The sequence below is a fragment of the Palaemon carinicauda genome, chromosome 42 (assembly GCF_036898095.1).
Source record: "Palaemon carinicauda isolate YSFRI2023 chromosome 42, ASM3689809v2, whole genome shotgun sequence".
NCBI lineage: Eukaryota > Metazoa > Arthropoda > Malacostraca > Decapoda > Palaemonidae > Palaemon > Palaemon carinicauda.
This window is the reverse complement of record NC_090766.1, coordinates 27,079,929-27,097,905: the sequence shown is the minus strand read 5'-3', so window position 1 is coordinate 27,097,905 and position 17,977 is coordinate 27,079,929. Positions and strand designations below refer to the sequence as shown.

The following is a 17,977-nucleotide window of genomic DNA, read 5'->3' as shown; positions in this document are numbered from 1 at the left end:
ACATATCCTCTCCACATTGTGATTTGTTTAGTTGCATTTTATGCTGTTTTCTAGATTTGAGCATTACTGCACAGGAGTAGCACTGGGTTTCAGATAACTGTTGTTCATGTGTCTCACTGTTCCTCTTGGGGAAAGTATGTTTCAAGTTCAAGGGAAAATCTAGAGAAGACTATACTAGTTGTTTATAGTGGAGTTGATGACAATATAACATACTTGTACTGTTCTCTAATACAAACTTTACTAATGAAGTTTTGTTAATAATGAACCTTAGAAGCTCTTAACATATTTAGCTTCCATTGTTAATCTCAGAAGGCCGTGGAGTTTTCACTTGTAGGGGGTTAAATCTATTTTACTTGCACAGTTATTTACCTTAACCTTACTTTCGAAGTCGGGTCTAGTGGTAGTTGTTTCTTTCAGTAAGGGTTCTGAATGTTCACTGCGCTTAAAAGAGTTGAGATCATCTCGCAGCGCTTCTATTTCTTTAATTAGATTAGATCTTTCTGGTGCTAAACCCTTGCATTCCCATTTTCCTAGTCTCTCTAATTTTTGAAATCTAGGTTGCTAAGTAAATGACCAAATTGGCAGTCTGGAGTATAAAGTAAGCACTCCTAAACAATCTCGTTTTTCATATGGGGATGGCGTTTCATATCATATGATTCTCTTAGCTCTATAATGTTGGTGATTTTTCATCTAAAGCTACTCAGTTGCATCATGTTTTGGACGGTAGTGTGCTTGGTTAGCTTCTGTGCTCGACCACTAACTCATCACGGGGTAAAGTTAGCTGGGTAGATGTTAGATTAGTAATTTCATTACTATAAGGATTCTTGTTATGAAGAAGACTTGAAGTTAATAGTAGGTAATTTCCATTCTGTTAGAAAAAAAATGTTAAATCACAGAATAAATACATCACAATTACACTAGAGGTGCCATTGCAAAGGCTATATGCCTCTTGTTTGTGAATCTCAGCTAGTGCGCAGCAGCTATCATGCCAGTTGTAAATAATAGGTCTGAGGGATAACCAGAAGTTGTTGAAATATATACCATTTATATCATATGACTGCCGTTTCTTGGTGGTGTAGCCTAGTGTTTCCTCCGCGGCACGGGCCATGGCGTTTCTGAGGGTGGTCCAGTGGTGCTCAACAGTGGCCTGACCCACAGGGTCTGCAAGGTATTGTTCGCAGGCCTCCTTGTAGTTCTGTGCCACCTGTGGGTTGCGGAGCTTACTACAATCAAAGCGTTGGTGTGGTACGCTGTCAGGTGCCCTTCTGGGTGGTCGTAGGGTCGTCACGGAGAATCGGGAGATGAGGAGTCTGTGGTCCGTCCAGCAGTCGTCCGCTCCGGGCATGGATCGGGCGATGCGGACGTCTCCTCGATCTCTGGCTCTGGTCAGGACGTAGTCCAGGGTGTGCCAATGTTTAGATCGTGGGTGTCTCCATGTGGTCTTTTGTCGCTTTGGTAACTGGAAGATGGTGTTGGTTACCACAAGTTGGTGTTCTGCACACAGACCCAGTAGGAGTTGGCCATTGGCGTTGCAATTTCCAATGCCATGGCGGCCGATAATTCCCTCCCACAGGCGATGGTCTTTGCCTACTCGGGCATTAAAGTCGCCAAGCACAACGAGCTTGTCATTGGCGGGCACTGCCTGGATGGTGCGGTCGAGCTGGGTGTAGAAGGCAGCTTTGTTATCATCGGTTGAGGTCATAGTCGGGGCGTAGACAGAGATCAGGGTGAGATGTCTGTCCCGCGTGATGGGGATGCGGACAGTCATCAGGCGCTCACTGATGGCCTTGGGAGCTAGGTTGTGCTGCTGCACTAGCTGGGAACGGATGGCGAAGCCGACACCGTGGATGCGAGGCTCCTCTAGGGCCTTGCCTTTCCAGAAGATGGTGTAGCCTGTTCCAGCTTCCCTGATGTTGCCCTCTTCGGGTAGTCTGGTCTCGCTAAGAGCCGCCACATCAACATTGAAGCGGGCTAGCTCCTTGCAGACGAGGGCTGTACGTCGTTCCGGGCGGTTGGTGTTCCACGCACCTAAGGTTAATATTTTTTTCTTGTTATTTCGACCGCATTAGTGGGATGTCCGCCAGCCGCGGTGAGCTGACCAGACGGGTTTGCCGTGTCCGATGTTTACCCCACCTTTTCTAGGGGCCTCCCCATGTGGGGTGGGCTGCGGTGTCCTCAATAGGCCAGCCCAGTCACGGGTCCAGCTGCCGAACTCTGGTGTCACGGCATCGTCACCAGAGAGCGACTGAATCTTGGACTCGCCGCCTGAGTGCAGTCGTGGGCTAAGGGCTTCCAGCTATCCAGGCCTGCCCCCTTCACCCACGGTGCTGTCGCCTCAGGACTTGCTGGTGGTGATGATGATGATGATGGTGAGAAAGAGATGAAGAAGGGTGGAGGAAACGACAGAATGCCAGTAGCTGGGTATATTGTTTTGGGTGGTCGTGGCTTCGCAACAGCCACGCACACACACTTGGCCCACATCATTTTCACCGCGGCTCAAGACATATGAGACAGGCGGCTTCTCTGATGTTGGTTGCATCGGGCTGCCGGGTTCTTGTTATGTCAAGGCCCGCCTTGTTGCCTGCCCGACAGGCATTGCCCTCTTCCGCCGGCGCTGGGAAGCTCCGCCGTTGGGGTCTTGTTTGGTTTGATTTTGGAGTTTCCCTTCTCCTAGCCTTTGCCTATCTTAAAATAAAGGAGAAGGCCTATAGGGGTCCAGATGCAAACATCACTACCATCTTCAAGAAGGGAGACAGGGAGAACTGTAACAACTACCGGGGAATATCACTACTAAGTATCGCGAGTAAGATTTTCGCTCGGATTCTCCTTGACCGCCTCCTTATTCTCGCAGAAGACGTCCTGCCAGAGTCCCAGTGCGGCTTTCGACCTTCCCGCGGGACCATAGACATGATCTTCTGTGCGCGACAACTACAAGAGAAGAGCCTCGAACAACAACAGCCCATAATGTTCATCTTCTGGGATTTGAAAAAGGCCTTCGACAAAGTACCTCGACCTGCCATGTGGGCTGTCCTCAAAAGATATGGCTGCCCACCCGATTTTGTCAAGCTGGTGCGTGCCCTCCATGACGGAATGGTTGGGAGAGTCTGCCACCAGAACTCTCTTTCAGACCCATTCCCCATTAACGGCGGCCTGAAGCAGGGCTGTGTTCTGGCCCCGACGTGTTTCTCGCTATACACCGCAGCAATGCTCAACGAGATTCCCCCAGACACACCCTCAGTCGACCTACGTTTCCGCATGGATGGAGGCGCTTTCAACCTCGCTAGACTCCGCGCCAGAACAAAGACCACCTTGTGTGCAGTGCGAGAACTGCAGTATGCTGACGACAATGCCACCCCAGGTCAGACGGCAGAGGACCTGCAGTCGTTAGCTGATGCATACAACTCTGCCTACGAACGTTTTGGGATGCAAGTCAACTCAGACAAAACCAAGACCCTCGTCCAACATTCACCAGGACTGATGCTCCCCAACTTCAATACCACAGTGAATGACCAACCGTTAGAACAGGTGGACCAGTTCTCCTACCTAGGGAGCATCCTAACATCAACTCCCACAAGCAAAAAGGACGTGGAGAACAGGATCAGGGCAGCCCACTGCGCCTTTGGTCGACTCAACTGCCGCGTATTTAACAACCACGCACTGACAATGACCACCAAAATAATGGTGTTCAGGGCAGTAGTCCTCTCCACGCTCCTCTATGCATGTGAAACATGGACGCTATATAAAAACGATATTAAAAACCTAGAACGCTTCCAACAAATGAAACTGAGGCAGATCTTGAAAATCCCCTGGGAGAGCCACACCACCAACATTGAAGTCTTAGAACATGCCTCGCTGACCAGCGCTATAAAGATCAACTAAAGCGCACCCTGGCTCTAACTGACATCGATCCTTCCTCATGGGAAGAAACAGCCAGGGACAGGAAAACCTGGAGGAGTACAGTACACCATGGCACCGTGGACTTCGAGGAGAGGAGGAGACAAAATGAGGAGGCTAGGAGGAGAAGAAGGAGAGAGCGATTAGAACAGCCCCGCCCACCACCTACCCTCCCTTGTGAACACTGTCCGCGACTCTTCCACCACAGACTAGGACTTAACAGCCACATCAGGCATAAGCACCCACCCCATAGATAGGAGGCTGATGGCTAACGACAGAACCCAATACTCGGACACGAGTGGGCGCCGACGACGATATCATATGACTAAAAACTCCCAAATAAGTTGTTTAAGGTAAGTTCTGATTTTGCTTTTTCTTAAAACTATTTTGAGTCAGCTGCTTCCAAGACATGTGTATCTCATATCGCCCTTTCTGTTGTGAATAGTCGTTAAATTATCACAATTACAATGAATGCTGGTAATTTTGGTCTTGTTTAATCTTAAACCTTCTATTCTTCAAAGATGTTTGACATGTATGTAAGACTAATTAGTTACCTAATCTTGTAGATTACAATATAATTTCATCCTTTAAGGCCATCAGTACAGTACTGCTAATATATGAAAACCTTTAAATGTGGGGTTTGCAAGCTGGTTTACTTAAGTATTGGTGTTTGTGGGTAATGATATTGGAAGTGTTCTTGAAATACTTTTCTTTGCAGTTATTTCCAGTGTCATAGAATGCTTACGTTTAGTAGAAATGCTTAGGCTACATGCTTATAGGGGGAATGATGATGGTAATGCCATTTCAGCCTTTGTCTTTACAAGAACCTGATGAAATTAGTTTGTTAGAATCTAATGTTCTTAACTCCTTTTGTGGAAGCTCTAAAAGCCAATTAGTTTTTAACTCAGGGTAATATTGCAGGCCTAACCTTCCCTATTTCAAACCCTAGCCTAACTTCTCAATTTGTAGCTAACAGTTATAATGCACCATCCTGTAAAGGGGACTCCAAGGTACAAGAACTTTTGGTAGAGCCTCAAATTCTTTAAGTAAATGGTACCTCTTAGTTACAAGACCTCTCGTAGAGTCAAATACTTTATTTGGTTTTGAACCTTCTGCTACAAAACCATTGCACTACTAATTTATAGCCGATCTGTTAGACACTTAGAATTTGCGAAGCAGAATACCGACATGGTTGTTTTAGATCCTTATATCCCTCCTCACGCAAAAGGAAGAGCTTCTATGGAACCTTTTATCTCTTATGTGCTGAGTTGGTAATCTAGTATTTAATCACGCCTCTTAATTAATAAAGCACTCTTTACAGCTCTTATAATTTTATGGCTTGCATACAAATCTTATTACCTCAGCTTAAATGTTTTATTTTTTTTATATTCACTAAATCTGTTCAATTGTATCTGGTTTGCATGGCTGTGTCATTTTGGCATGTTGTGGGTGTACATGTAAGTGATAAAGCAGTTGCTCAGTTGATTACTGGAACTCAAGCCAGTCTGGTGCTCTGAATTTGTTAGCAATGGCTGAACGGTTAAGCATAGGAATTGTTTTTGGGTAATTGTGTTCTGCATTCTCTTTGTCTCAAGCTGCGGACAATTTTCCTTTAAGATCTTGAGGAATGCATAGGCTGCAAGGTCCCTCTCTTGGAAGTATGTTTCATGATCAGATTAGAATTCTTATCATAAATGAAATCATAGATAATCAGAAAAAGTTTAGTGCTACCAGTCGAGTGGTTGCTACATTCTTCAGTACTGTATGTCTAGAAATTTGGAAATGGTGGAGTCGTCCATACGTATTAATGTTTGCAATATCACAGAACAGAAGCACAGTTTTTTTTTTTTCCTGTTCCAGATGCCTTACCATAGAAGTTAGGTACCTTTGTACATATTGGAAAAATCTAGATCTTTACACATTCTCATATTTTTCCATAATTTAGCAGGTGTGAAACAAGTTTAAGCTCTGCAAATAACAAAATAATAGCCTAGTTCTGAACACAAATAAAATGTCTGCAGATCTGTGGCCTCTGTTATCAGTGTCTAAGAAGGTTTCTGTGCTAATCATATTGCTCAGATAACTGACCTCAATGGAATTTCATTCAAACCCATTCGTTCTACATCTAATCACCTGTAGACTATCGATCGTATTCTCAAAGCGAGGGTTTTCGCAGCCCTTTAGATTGTTCTTATAGATTCCAAGTTCTAAAAGATAGTCTACCATCATTTTTTATGAAACACTGATACAGTATGTTTATTTTGAGTGGTCCAATTTAAGAATGTATCAATGACTAGAACTAGCCAGGTTAGTCGTATTAACGTTTTTTACAATGTCCTTTTATGAAAAGATATCAGCCTTAAGGTATATAGATCAATGCTTAATTCTGCACTGAGCGCATCTTAGATTAGATCTATCCAATCCAGGTATTATAACTGTTGTATTTAAGGCTTTTAGCCTTAAAAGCCCCCCAGTAATCAGGGCTATTTAAAAGGTTTGATTTTTGAACCTCAGGAAATCTTTCACTTACAGATTTCGCAGCTTCAGTGACTTTTATATTAGCATTGGTTTCAGCTAAACTAATACTAAACTTTAATTGTTATCTTTGAAGGTGGCCTTTGGGAGTATAAGAGGATTTTTTTTCTCTTTAACCTTTCTTTGGAGCAAAATGATTTTAAGGCTAAAGAGTCTGAAATGGTTTTAAGCATTTCATCAAAAATAGTTTTATTTTTGTTATTATTATTATTATTATTATTATTATTATTATTATTATTATTATTATTATTATTACTTTCTAAGCTACAACCCTAGTTGGAAAAGCAGAATGCTATAAGACTGAGGGCTCCAACAGGGAAAATAGCCCAGTGAGGAAAGGAAATAAGGAAACTACAAGAAAAGTAATTAACAATTAATATAAAATATTTTAAGAACAGTAACATTAAAATGAATATTTCATATACAGTATATACTATAAAAACTTAAAAAAAAACAAGAGGAAGAGAAATAAGATTGAATAATGTGCTCGAGTGTACCATCAAGCAAGAGAATTCTACCCCAAGACAGTGAGAGACCATGGTACAGAGGCTATGGCACTATCCAAGACCAGAGAACAATGGTTTGATTTTGAAGTGTCCTTCTCCTAGAAGAGCTGCTTAGCATAGCTAGAGTCTTTTCTACCCTTATCAAGAAAAAGGAAGCCACTGAACAATTACATTACACTAGTTAACTCCTTGAGCAAGGAAGAATTGTTTGGTAATCTCAGTGTTATCAGGCATATGAGGACAGAGGAGAATATGTAAAGAATAGGCTAGACTATTCGGTGTATGTGTAGGCAAACGGAAAATGAGCCATAACCAGAGAAGGATCCAATGTAGTATTGTCTGGACAGTCAAAGAACCCAATAACACTAGTGGTAGTACCTTATTAGTCTGGTAAGAACCATTCAATGTATTTTGGACAAACTATGGACATTGTAGATAGTGTCCCTAATTTCCCTAGGTACGATTTGAATTCTAATTCATCCTTTGTCCAAAGAGGCAATGTCGTATAGTTTGGTGACAAACTCATAAAGAATTAGATCCAAATCTTATGAAAGCTTTTAAGAATAAGGTTAAATATATATTTTTGCTGAAATTATTCCTTGGAAAGAATTTTAGCAACAATTCAGTAGTGTGCCATATTTGTGTTCGCTGAACAGTATCTTGAAGAATCCTGTCCTTTTTATCTGACTACTGGAATTAGATCCTATAGTGGCTGCTGTTGATATGGTCTTTTTAAGGGATTTTGACGTAGGAAAAATCTATTTCTGGGCGAGAGACCCGTGCCGCCCAGTGAAATGCTCCTTTAACATCATTTCTAAGGTAAAAACTGCTATAAATTTACCAGAGAAAAAAATTGTATAGGAATGCTAGGTTGAACCCAGCTCGCTCACCTTAATAAGGTGTCAGTATAATACTGGGGCGTGAATTAATCACAACCAGAGGCCTCACACCATTTAGATATCTCCTGTCAATATCCCCAAACAGCTGATATGGTCTTTTTAATTGTTTTTGAGTTCAATGAATTTATAGTTTTCCAATTTTCAAAATATTTCATATACATTTAGAAAAACAATCTGGAGTCTCATATTTCAAGCTGTCTTTTAAGACGGTTGGTTTCCATCAATCTAGAATTTACCTATCTTTTTCCATCACTGACATCCCTACCTCCAGAATGTGGGAGTTAACAATATGAACATCAAGGGAAGTAAATAGAAATAAATGGAATTCTAATAATAAAATTTATCATTTCTATACTCGCCTAATGTTCATATACATGCCCACCCTCCTACCCACTAACTTCTGATGACAGGGAATAAGGAAGAAAGTACTGTGAACATGTCTCAGTACAGTACTTTACTAGAGGCATGTGTTTATTGGAAGGAAAGGAAATAGGAAGTATAGAAAAAATTTGGGGATAAACTTGAATAAACCCAGCTTCTGGAGAAGAAACAATATGATCTGGTGAGTATAGAAATAAAAAAAGTTTAATATTAAAATTTAATTATAATTCTTGTTCATGAATGATTTTATTGGAATGTAGATAATTTTATGTTCAAATTTTAGTTTCAGACTTTCTATGTTAAATTTTTTGTTTCTTTTTGCCAGATTTGACTTTTTTATTTTTTTTTTTCAAATCTTATAATTTAAGAAGTGCTGGTATCAAGAATACTTTAGGCTTTCCTAAGTTTCATTATAAGCTATGAATCATTAAATATTGCAGTTAACTACAATTTACTTTTTTGGGATTAATGTGCTGTGTGGTCTCCTTGGAATTTCCTTTGAAGGCCTAGAGCAGGGAATCCAATACGACATAAATACCAAAGAAATATCATCTCCCCTATTCTAGCACCAGTGTATCAAATGTGAGAAACATATACTTAGTGTGTATAAGAGCTCGATAGAACTCAACATATCCCCTTCTAATGATAAAATTTGTCTGCTGTGGTTGACGTCATAACTACGCCACCACCTCATAGAAAGGAACCATCATCCCAGTAGGAGACTGCTACTTGCACATCATTTTGTGCCCAACCGCCATCTTACAGTTCTTCGTTGAGGAGTGAACAATGTCAGGAGTGTTTAAGTATAGTAAGGCCAAAATTGTTAAGTAACAGTAATCAGGTTTTTCTTCTTGTCATGTTAATGGGGTTTGAAGTTAAGGTTAAATGGGCCTTTAGTTCAGTAATTGTGTTTGTTATTCCGATTTGTTCCGTGTTAGTAGTTATGCTGGCCTCTTGTAAACATTTGTCTATCTTTCCCTGTTTTAGAATTGGACACCTTTTTGTAGATTGATTAATAAATTTAGATTCATCACGTTGATCAGCTATGTAGAGCATTAGTTTTTATAACAGTGTTATAACCTAGTAAAGCTGAACTTTAAGATGGTTAATTTTGACAAATGATAACCTATTAATTAGATAGTATTCTCACATACATGAATGTACTTTATGTGAGTAGTAAGGAAATTAGTAGAGATGGATTGTTCTTGTCTCTCCCTCAATGGTCCTCTTTATACGAGGTTTTCTCCTCATCCTTCCATATTCATCTTACGTAGGTACTGGAGGGAGAGGACGGTGGCATGATTGAACCATATATAGTTGATTAAATCTCCAGGGAACTCAAAGATGTTGGTTGACCGCAAAGTGATGAGCTTATAGCGTTGTCTCAGACTGGGATGATAGTTCCTTTTTATGAGGGATGTTGTAGTTATTACGTCGGCCACAGCAGATGAATATTTTCATTAAGAGGTGCTGTGTTGAGTTCTATTGAACAGGAACATGAGGATCTCCCTTATGCACACTGAGTACTGTGCGTACTTTGCACGTTGATTCGCTGGCCCTAGAGCAAAATAGACAATATTTCTTTGGTATTTAATTTGTACTGTATTAGATTTCATGTTCTAACCTCTCACAAGAAAGTCCTTGGAGACCAGACAGCACCTCCACATATATAGGTTTTTCCTTCGTCAAAACCCTTCCATTATCACTTTTTTATTGATAATGTAAAGTTAGAACTCATTCTTTATTCATAGTTTAGTAATTTGAGATTCAAATCTATAATTTTTCCAAACAAAAAACTTTAGAGTGACTTAACAGTTTTCATACCCATTAGGATATCTAGTGAACATGTATTTTTATTTTTAATATAATTCAGAAAAATTTTGGCTTTCAACAATATTTTTTTAATGTCTTAATCTAAGACAAATTTATGTCTGACTGTAAATTCCTTTTTCAGACATATTCACGACAGGCGGGTAAGGAGACGTGACATGATAAAATGTTACAATCAGCAAGAGGTCACCAGAAGACGCGATAGGGAAACAGGACTGTCAACAACCCAATATCATGTTCAGAGCATAAAAGAAGTAAGGCAGCTTCTTCTTCTTCTTCTTCTTCTTCTTCTTCTTCTTCTTCTTCTTCTTCTTCTTCTTCTTCTTCTTCTTCTTCTTCTTCTTCTTCTTCTTCTTCTTCTTCTTTTTTTTAAAGTACAACTCAGACAGAAAACATGAATTTTTGTATATGCAGAAAAAAGGGAAGGACCATAAGAACTCTGAGGAAAGTAAATGGATAAAGTAAGTTTAAGAAAAAGGGAAAAGCAGTTACTATATACCAGGAATTTACGATGGTTCCTATGCGTATATAAACCTTTTGTCCTTTGCATTAGGAATATCGTCAGTGGCACTGGAACGGGCATCGAGTCATTAATAAGGTAGCTAGTTAATGACAGGTGGTACAAGGAGACCCTGTTTGCCCACTTATCACATGATAGTCAGTTTTGTATTTAGCCATGACGGGTGTAGACGTGCTGCTGCATTCCTCTCTCAAATACAGTACTGACAGCCCTCCATCCTCATAGGGGTTAGGTAACAGAAACATACGCAATAACTCGCTGTGCTACATTATTTTCATAGGTTTTCTATCACAGTATTGTAGTTTGATACTACTTTACAAAGATAATCGTACATTACTAACACTGCTTCAGTATCAAGTAAGACAACTTATAATGTGCAAGTCGTCGCCACACCACCCTATGCATAATTAACAACAAAACACTGTTGTTTCATATCTAACAGCACTCACTGATGCTGTAGTATATATTATTGTATATATGTAAAGTACTACCACTACAATATATTTTAATTAGTAAAAGTGAGATAATGACTATATGAATATTTATCCTAAGATAACTAACAATGAAAATAAGATTAAAAAAGACTACAGTTTACATACAACACCACTTACCATTTACAAAGTTCTATGCAGCAAAATCACATGACGCTTGATGTAATCCTTAAGGTGCAGTAGTAGTGTTAAGTGTTGAACATGAGATGTACATGTATATGTACTCCTACATACACAGTGCGTAACAAATTATTATATAAATTGATGCTAGTTGCTTGACAAACACTTGTGGGACAATGCCTTTGTGATGAAGGACATAGGGAGAATGAAGCAGAATCAGACAGAGAATGAGTGAATGATTTGAAGTTTTCTGGCGTCCTGACAAGTTAGACAGAGAAGTGGAGTTGTGCATGGAAGAAGCACGGATGGTTTGAAAACATTGAGCGGCGCGGAGCAGTCCTAATCGTGAGGTTCAGCAAAGAATTTGAAGTTTTTTTTCAAAATATGTTAATCTCAGTTCCGTGGAATATCAAAATCATGATGTTAAAACCCTTAATAAAGGAGGACTGACTGTATTTGATCTTTTCTTACTTTTGTTTTAGATAAGTGTTTATTTTTTTTTATTTGCAAGTGCTCTGTGTTGTAAGTTGAAGCGCAACAAAAGGTAAGCATGTGGTGAATTGAGTTTTGTTCCAATGAGGATACAACCTTATGGAACTTTAGTGTGTTGTGTACCTTTGTGGAGGAGTGACTGTAAATCCTGGAGTATTGTTGTCACTCTTTGGATCAGAACGATGATGAACTCGGAGCATAACTAGTCTCACTTCATGGTAGTTTCTCTGCCTTGGGAGGGAGTTCTTCATTCTGACTGAATTTCGCCTTACCTGAGTGCCTGGTAGTAAAAATTATTCGTCTAGCAGGCTCACCTAACTTAGACAGTGTTTTGTACTAAATTATTATTACAGTACTGTACTGTAATATTTTTATAAATTTATTATTACTTTTATCTTTAAGCATGTAATTTTTGTGTACTAACTATTAATTTACTTGTCCCCTTTGTCCATAGAATTGGGATCTTCTTGGAAAAGTAATACCTTCGGATAAAGAGAGCGTACTGTATCTCTGCATATAATGTACATGCGTATTTAGCTCATGTTTATTTACATACAATTTCAATTTGTAAGGTTAAGATATTCTTTTTTTCATTTAACAGATGAGTATTCAAGGCGCTCCAGTAACTGTCTTGAATGTTATTTTGGAGTGTGACCGGAACTTGACTCCATGGTGTGATTGCACTGAAAATGTAGGCAACGTTCCAAGATCTCAACGCAAGTCAGAGAAGTCTGAGGATGTGATAGTACCAAAACTGAATCGTAAAACACACATAACTCAAGATGGTTAGGTAGACATGGAAATATTATTTGGGATTTATAGATTTTTTATGGTTTCTGTAGCGCTGTTTTTAAATGAAGTAGTGTACCCTTAATACGGTATACAAGACACTTGTTTTTAAACACAATTATGTTAGGTTGTACTTGCATTTTATTTTTATTATTGCTCATGTTATTTGTCAGAGCAAATATTTTTTTAATAAGAAAAGATTAGAAAACTTGATATGAAATCTGTGAGGTGTCTTTAGGTACATCATGTTCACTGGAGGCTTGAAAACTTCAAGCACAATAACTGTCATATACAGGCCTTCATTTAGAATCATAGTACCTGTTTGTAGATCTTATTCGGTTGTACAGTTTATGAAAGTACAGTACTCGCAAACTGATAAATAAGATGATTGTGGAATATTACAGAACACTCCAATAACCTACACTTTACTCAGTATAATGTACAGAAAGTACTTCCATTTTCTGTCTCTATGAAAACTTTTTTATGTGACCTACAACCACGCAAGGAAATTATTACAGCTGATCTGTAAATAATAAAGCTAGTGATATTGAGGTGTATATTAATTTCTGTTACTTATAGCGTCTTCCTAGATTATTATTAGAAATGTTTCAAATGTCCAAACAGTTGTATTTTACAATCATGAGACAGTATTTTAAAAGATAAAAGAATTCCTATACCAAACTATACCAGCAAGAAATACAGTTGTTTTCTCATTCCAGTCTTTTGCTCTCTTGAGAAGAGATAAGATTACATGTTGCCATTACTTTGAAGTATTCATAAAATGAAGCTCCTTGTTAAAAAAAGACTGGACATGTAAAATTCTTGGAAATGTAATTATTATATTTTTCCCGTTTTTTGTAAAAGGCATTATTTGAGTATAGGTATAGTACTATGGTCTTGGAGATTTATGCCCATTAAAGCAAATATCCTGATATTTGTAATCAGCATTATTGTTTGGAAGAAAGTAGTTATAAAAATTAACAACTACAGTACTAAAATGTAGATAATTTTAACTGCATTTAAAAACAAGTCAAAGGAAAGGGTTCCAGTTTGTTTAAGGTATGAATCCTCTAGATTTCTGTCATTAAATGACTCAAAATTTATCACGGACATTGTTAGTTATGCTAGAATTGTTAGAAGAGAGGAAAGTTTCGAATAGACCAAGTGAGGGTTGCACCCTGCGACTGTGATGACTTCATTATGTAGCCTATATTAACACTAAACCTTCCAGTTAGCATAGATACATAGGTTTATGATTAGAAAATAATAATCTTGTATTTTCGATGCATTTGATATAATATATTATCTCACTTTGGCTTGAGGCTCAATCATGCTGCTGCAGGAGCACCTGAAAAGATTTCCACTGAAATTTAATCTTCAAATATTTAGAGTTATTTTAAGTCTTTCTCAGATATTCAAGTTATTTTTTTAATTGCAGCACTTCATACGTACCTTATACGGAATACATTAGTATGCTAGGCATTGTTGCTTCATTAGGAATTTTAGCCCGTATAATTTATTTTGATGTTCCTTCTTGAGACAGAGACTCTTAAGACTGGGAAAGAAAATGTTGAAGGAACCCATAGCCTCATTAGTCATAGGCTGCTGATAATATTGCATTCAGATTATATGAATCACCAATTTACTTTTTTGTCCATGTTTATTTGGGCAGTAAGATTATCAGGACGTAATATTTTAGATATTAGGTTTCAGATTCAATATTTCTTTTACATATTTGTTGCCAAATGATTGATTTAGATTTTGTATCATAATTCATGGCTGTCATCATTAATATGGTAATATTTTTAAGTACTGTAGAACCTCAGTTTTTTATATTCATTTCCATATTTTGAATGCATTGTTGAACCAGGTAACTTTAATTGAAGTGATCCCAAGTGTCTGTTTCAAATAAGTACATGTTAAGTGATATAGATAACTGGTCATTCTCCATCATATCTTTTTGTAAGGTAATCCAGTCAAACTTGATTGAGTGCTTTTTATGCCGAATTAATGAATCATTAGTTTTGAGGAGCCAATTTTTAAAAGAAAATTGACATAACCAAGATATGCATTTTTGTTGCCTATTCTAGTTAAGGTTGTATTTTAATTTTTTTATGAAATACTGTGTGATTTTATGTTGATGATTTTGTGTGCTTGCTATATGCATAATTTATTTTATATTTGCTGTAGTCACAAATAATGTAGATATCATTTTAATACAAATTGAACTATTTTTAAAGGCCCTTAATTCATACAGTATACTGTATAGTGGAGAGAATATTATAGGTGCTGCCAAGTGTAAGGAGTAGTTCATGCTGAAAATATAGTGTTTTAAGGTGTTTGCTCTAGTGTTTGTTTATGTTGATAAGATTATTTTCTATGCAGTTTAAGTAGTTGCCAGATACAATAATATTTTTTTCAAGTTACATGAAAGATAGCTTACAATTTTAATTGTTATTATAACTCTGATTAATATAGATTATTTTTCTTATAAATTACCAGTCACATTTCTAAGCTTCAATATGGAGATTAAATCAGTGTATTCACAACCGGTGAAATTCCAAAGCTTTTAAGATTAGAAATAAGATCAAGTCTTATATATGAAAAGTTAAGAGTAATGGAAGAATAGTTCAGTTCCATCTTCACAGAAGTTGACTCAATGGCAAATCATGAAATATTTTGCATCTTTTCACATTTTATTGTGCAATAACTAGCATGAATAGCAATAACTTATACATTATTGAAAGGCAATATGTAGAATATGAATTCTGAACATTACAAAAATATACATATCTGATATCAGCTTGGAATATTTTTTATGGCAAAGTAATGAAGTTTCTCTTTACGAAAAAAAATTTTTTCTCTTCTGTAAACATGCTGTGACTAAGTACAACTCTTTAACTCTAAATTGTCACCCCATCCTAGAATAAAGATTGGGTTGATGGAGATTCAGAGGAAAATATATTCAAGTTCATAAGTGATCAGCAGAATTTAATTGTGATGTATCACAGACAGATTTTTCCAATTCCAAAGAATATTAAAAGGTTAAGTTGGATGAAATTGGAAAAATGTAAAGTTGAGGAAGCTGGTCAGTTAAGGTGGCAAGAGCCCAAGGGAATGGTTGAAAATTAATATGACGAAAGTAGCATAGCGGGAGTTCAAAAGAAATCGGTCAAGATTCTAGTTTATATACAGTGTACCACTTAAGGGATACTGTAAGTGCTATAGAGTACCGTTACCATGTTTTTCATAATATTGTTACTGTATAATAGCCTATTTTTTTATTGTGTTTAATTCTCTGTTCCCCTTATTAACAACAATAGTTAACTTTGACAGGTGCAATAGAGGTTTTAGATTATAGTACAAGTACTTTAATTCCTTGACTTTTTAATATAACTATGGTAGAAGTAATTTCTGGCAGTTGAATACTTCTCAGAATTTATTTTAAAAGACACTTTCTATTAATTTTCATCTTAGCATTTGTTTTATATAATATTGTATGGTATTCTAAAGATAACTTGTATGCAATAGCTATGATTCTTTTCTTTTGTTAAAAACTAAAACAACCCCTTAATAATTTTATAGTTACTTATCATACAGTATATCATTGTTTCTTATTTGTTTAATACCTAAACTATTTGCAATAATGTTTGTAGCTTTCGCATCTATTATTCTGTTTTTAAGGTTTTTCCAAATATAGTTATAAAAAACATTTATACAATAGAAATGTCCAGTCTGTAATTTAATTTCAAGTTTCATAACATACTTAAAATACTGTAGACCACAAAGCTTTGTTCTTTCAAATTTGAAAACATAGAAATGTTAATTTTTCTAGTTGGAATGCTAAATTGATTACATTCTGAATGACTTGAAAGTACTGTAGGATATACTATCTCACCATTTCAAATTTGTATGATGAAACAAAATTCATTGACTTTGCAGATGAGTGAAAAGCAGAAAGAATTTTTAAATCACTATCAAAAAATATAAAACATTTTTTTCCCATGCTATCTTTCATGTTTCTTGTTGTGAATGATTTTTTTTTCATATTTTTTTCTTCTGTGATCTAATCTGTCAATAGCTCAAATATTTGTTAAGAATTCATATATGTTACACCATGTATGATAATTGTTTACTATGTTGGTTATTTGAAACTAATTTAATTTTGAAAAGAAATAGTTACAGGTATACAGGTATTGCCATTAAGTTGTCTTGCTTGTTATAACATTTTTAACAGTCCATAGAAAAATATATCTTATTTTTTTAGGATAAATTAGTAACGAATTTTGCAAGTGATTTGAATTTTATGGATCCTTTATCATATTTCATGAGATTTTATGTTATTCAACCCTGAAATTATTTCTCATAGGTCCAGTTTATTTTATGTACTACTAGCTGTCACTGTTTTCTGTTGACAGTTCACAGCATCTGTACTCACAAATCAATTATTTAGTCAATTCTGTTGCAAGATCCTTTCTTCACTTTAACAGTATCACCTTTAGAGGTTGGGTATTGAATGCAGTATATTGATATTCACAGATGTTTATACTTTGCTGTGTACTTTTCTTCCAAGGGATACTCTTGCCCATAAGATTATTAGCTTATGTTTTATGGTTTGTAAGTCTCAGATTAATTTTTTACAATGTTTTTTCAGGTACAGGATTATGTTTAGTCCTAAAGTCATATTATTTCTGGGTATTTTTTTATAATGAGCCACAAAACTAGCTTTCATTTACAATTTTTTAAGTCGGTAAGTATATATTTGTTAAAGAGTTAGAGTGTATATTATAAAGATGATAGTTCTTTTGACTGTCTGTTGACTCTTGTAATGTCTCTTAATATGTTACGGATATGGTCAAATGAGAGATTATGAAGATTTTCTCATATGATGCATGATTTGTTACTTTAATTGCTATAAAATTTATGTGGTAACAAATAACTTCATGACCGGCCTTTTCCTAAAGTTTTATATATATATATATATATATATATATATATATATATATATATATATATATATATATATATATATATATATATATATACAAATATATATATATATATATATATATATATATATATATATTATATATATACATATATGTATATATACATACATACATATATATATATATATATATATATATATATATATATATATATATATATATATATATATATATATATATATATATATACATACATATATATATATATATATATATATATATATATATTTATATATTTATATATATATATATATACATGTTTATGTGTGTGAATATGTATATATGATATTTATATACACACACATGCCATGGTACCTCAATTTTCGAGTTTCATTTTTTCTGGGAGTGAGCTCGCAACCTAATGTGCTTGTATTCTAGAAAATGTTTTCCCATAAGAAATACAGGAAATTCACTCGATGTATTCCACAAGTCCATGAATACATGTATGCACTAATTTTTAAAGTTTCTCTAATGGTAATTTTTGAAGAATTTATAACCCCTAACATCAGAA

General features: G+C 36.1%; 1 protein-coding gene across 2 annotated transcripts in view; it reads left to right on the top strand.

Annotated features, from left to right (window-relative positions):
* The window catches only part of beta4GalT7 (beta-1,4-galactosyltransferase 7), an 89,075-nt gene extending 71,662 nt beyond the window's left edge, over positions 1-17,413 (top strand). For both annotated transcript variants that reach the window (XM_068365372.1, XM_068365373.1), the window contains 2 exons: positions 10,170-10,299; positions 12,270-17,413. In XM_068365372.1, the coding sequence (XP_068221473.1) occupies positions 10,170-10,299; positions 12,270-12,458 (319 nt within the window). In that variant the 3' untranslated portion in view covers positions 12,459-17,413. The remainder of the gene's footprint in view (positions 1-10,169; positions 10,300-12,269) is intronic.
* Positions 17,414-17,977: the final 564 nt, after the last annotated feature.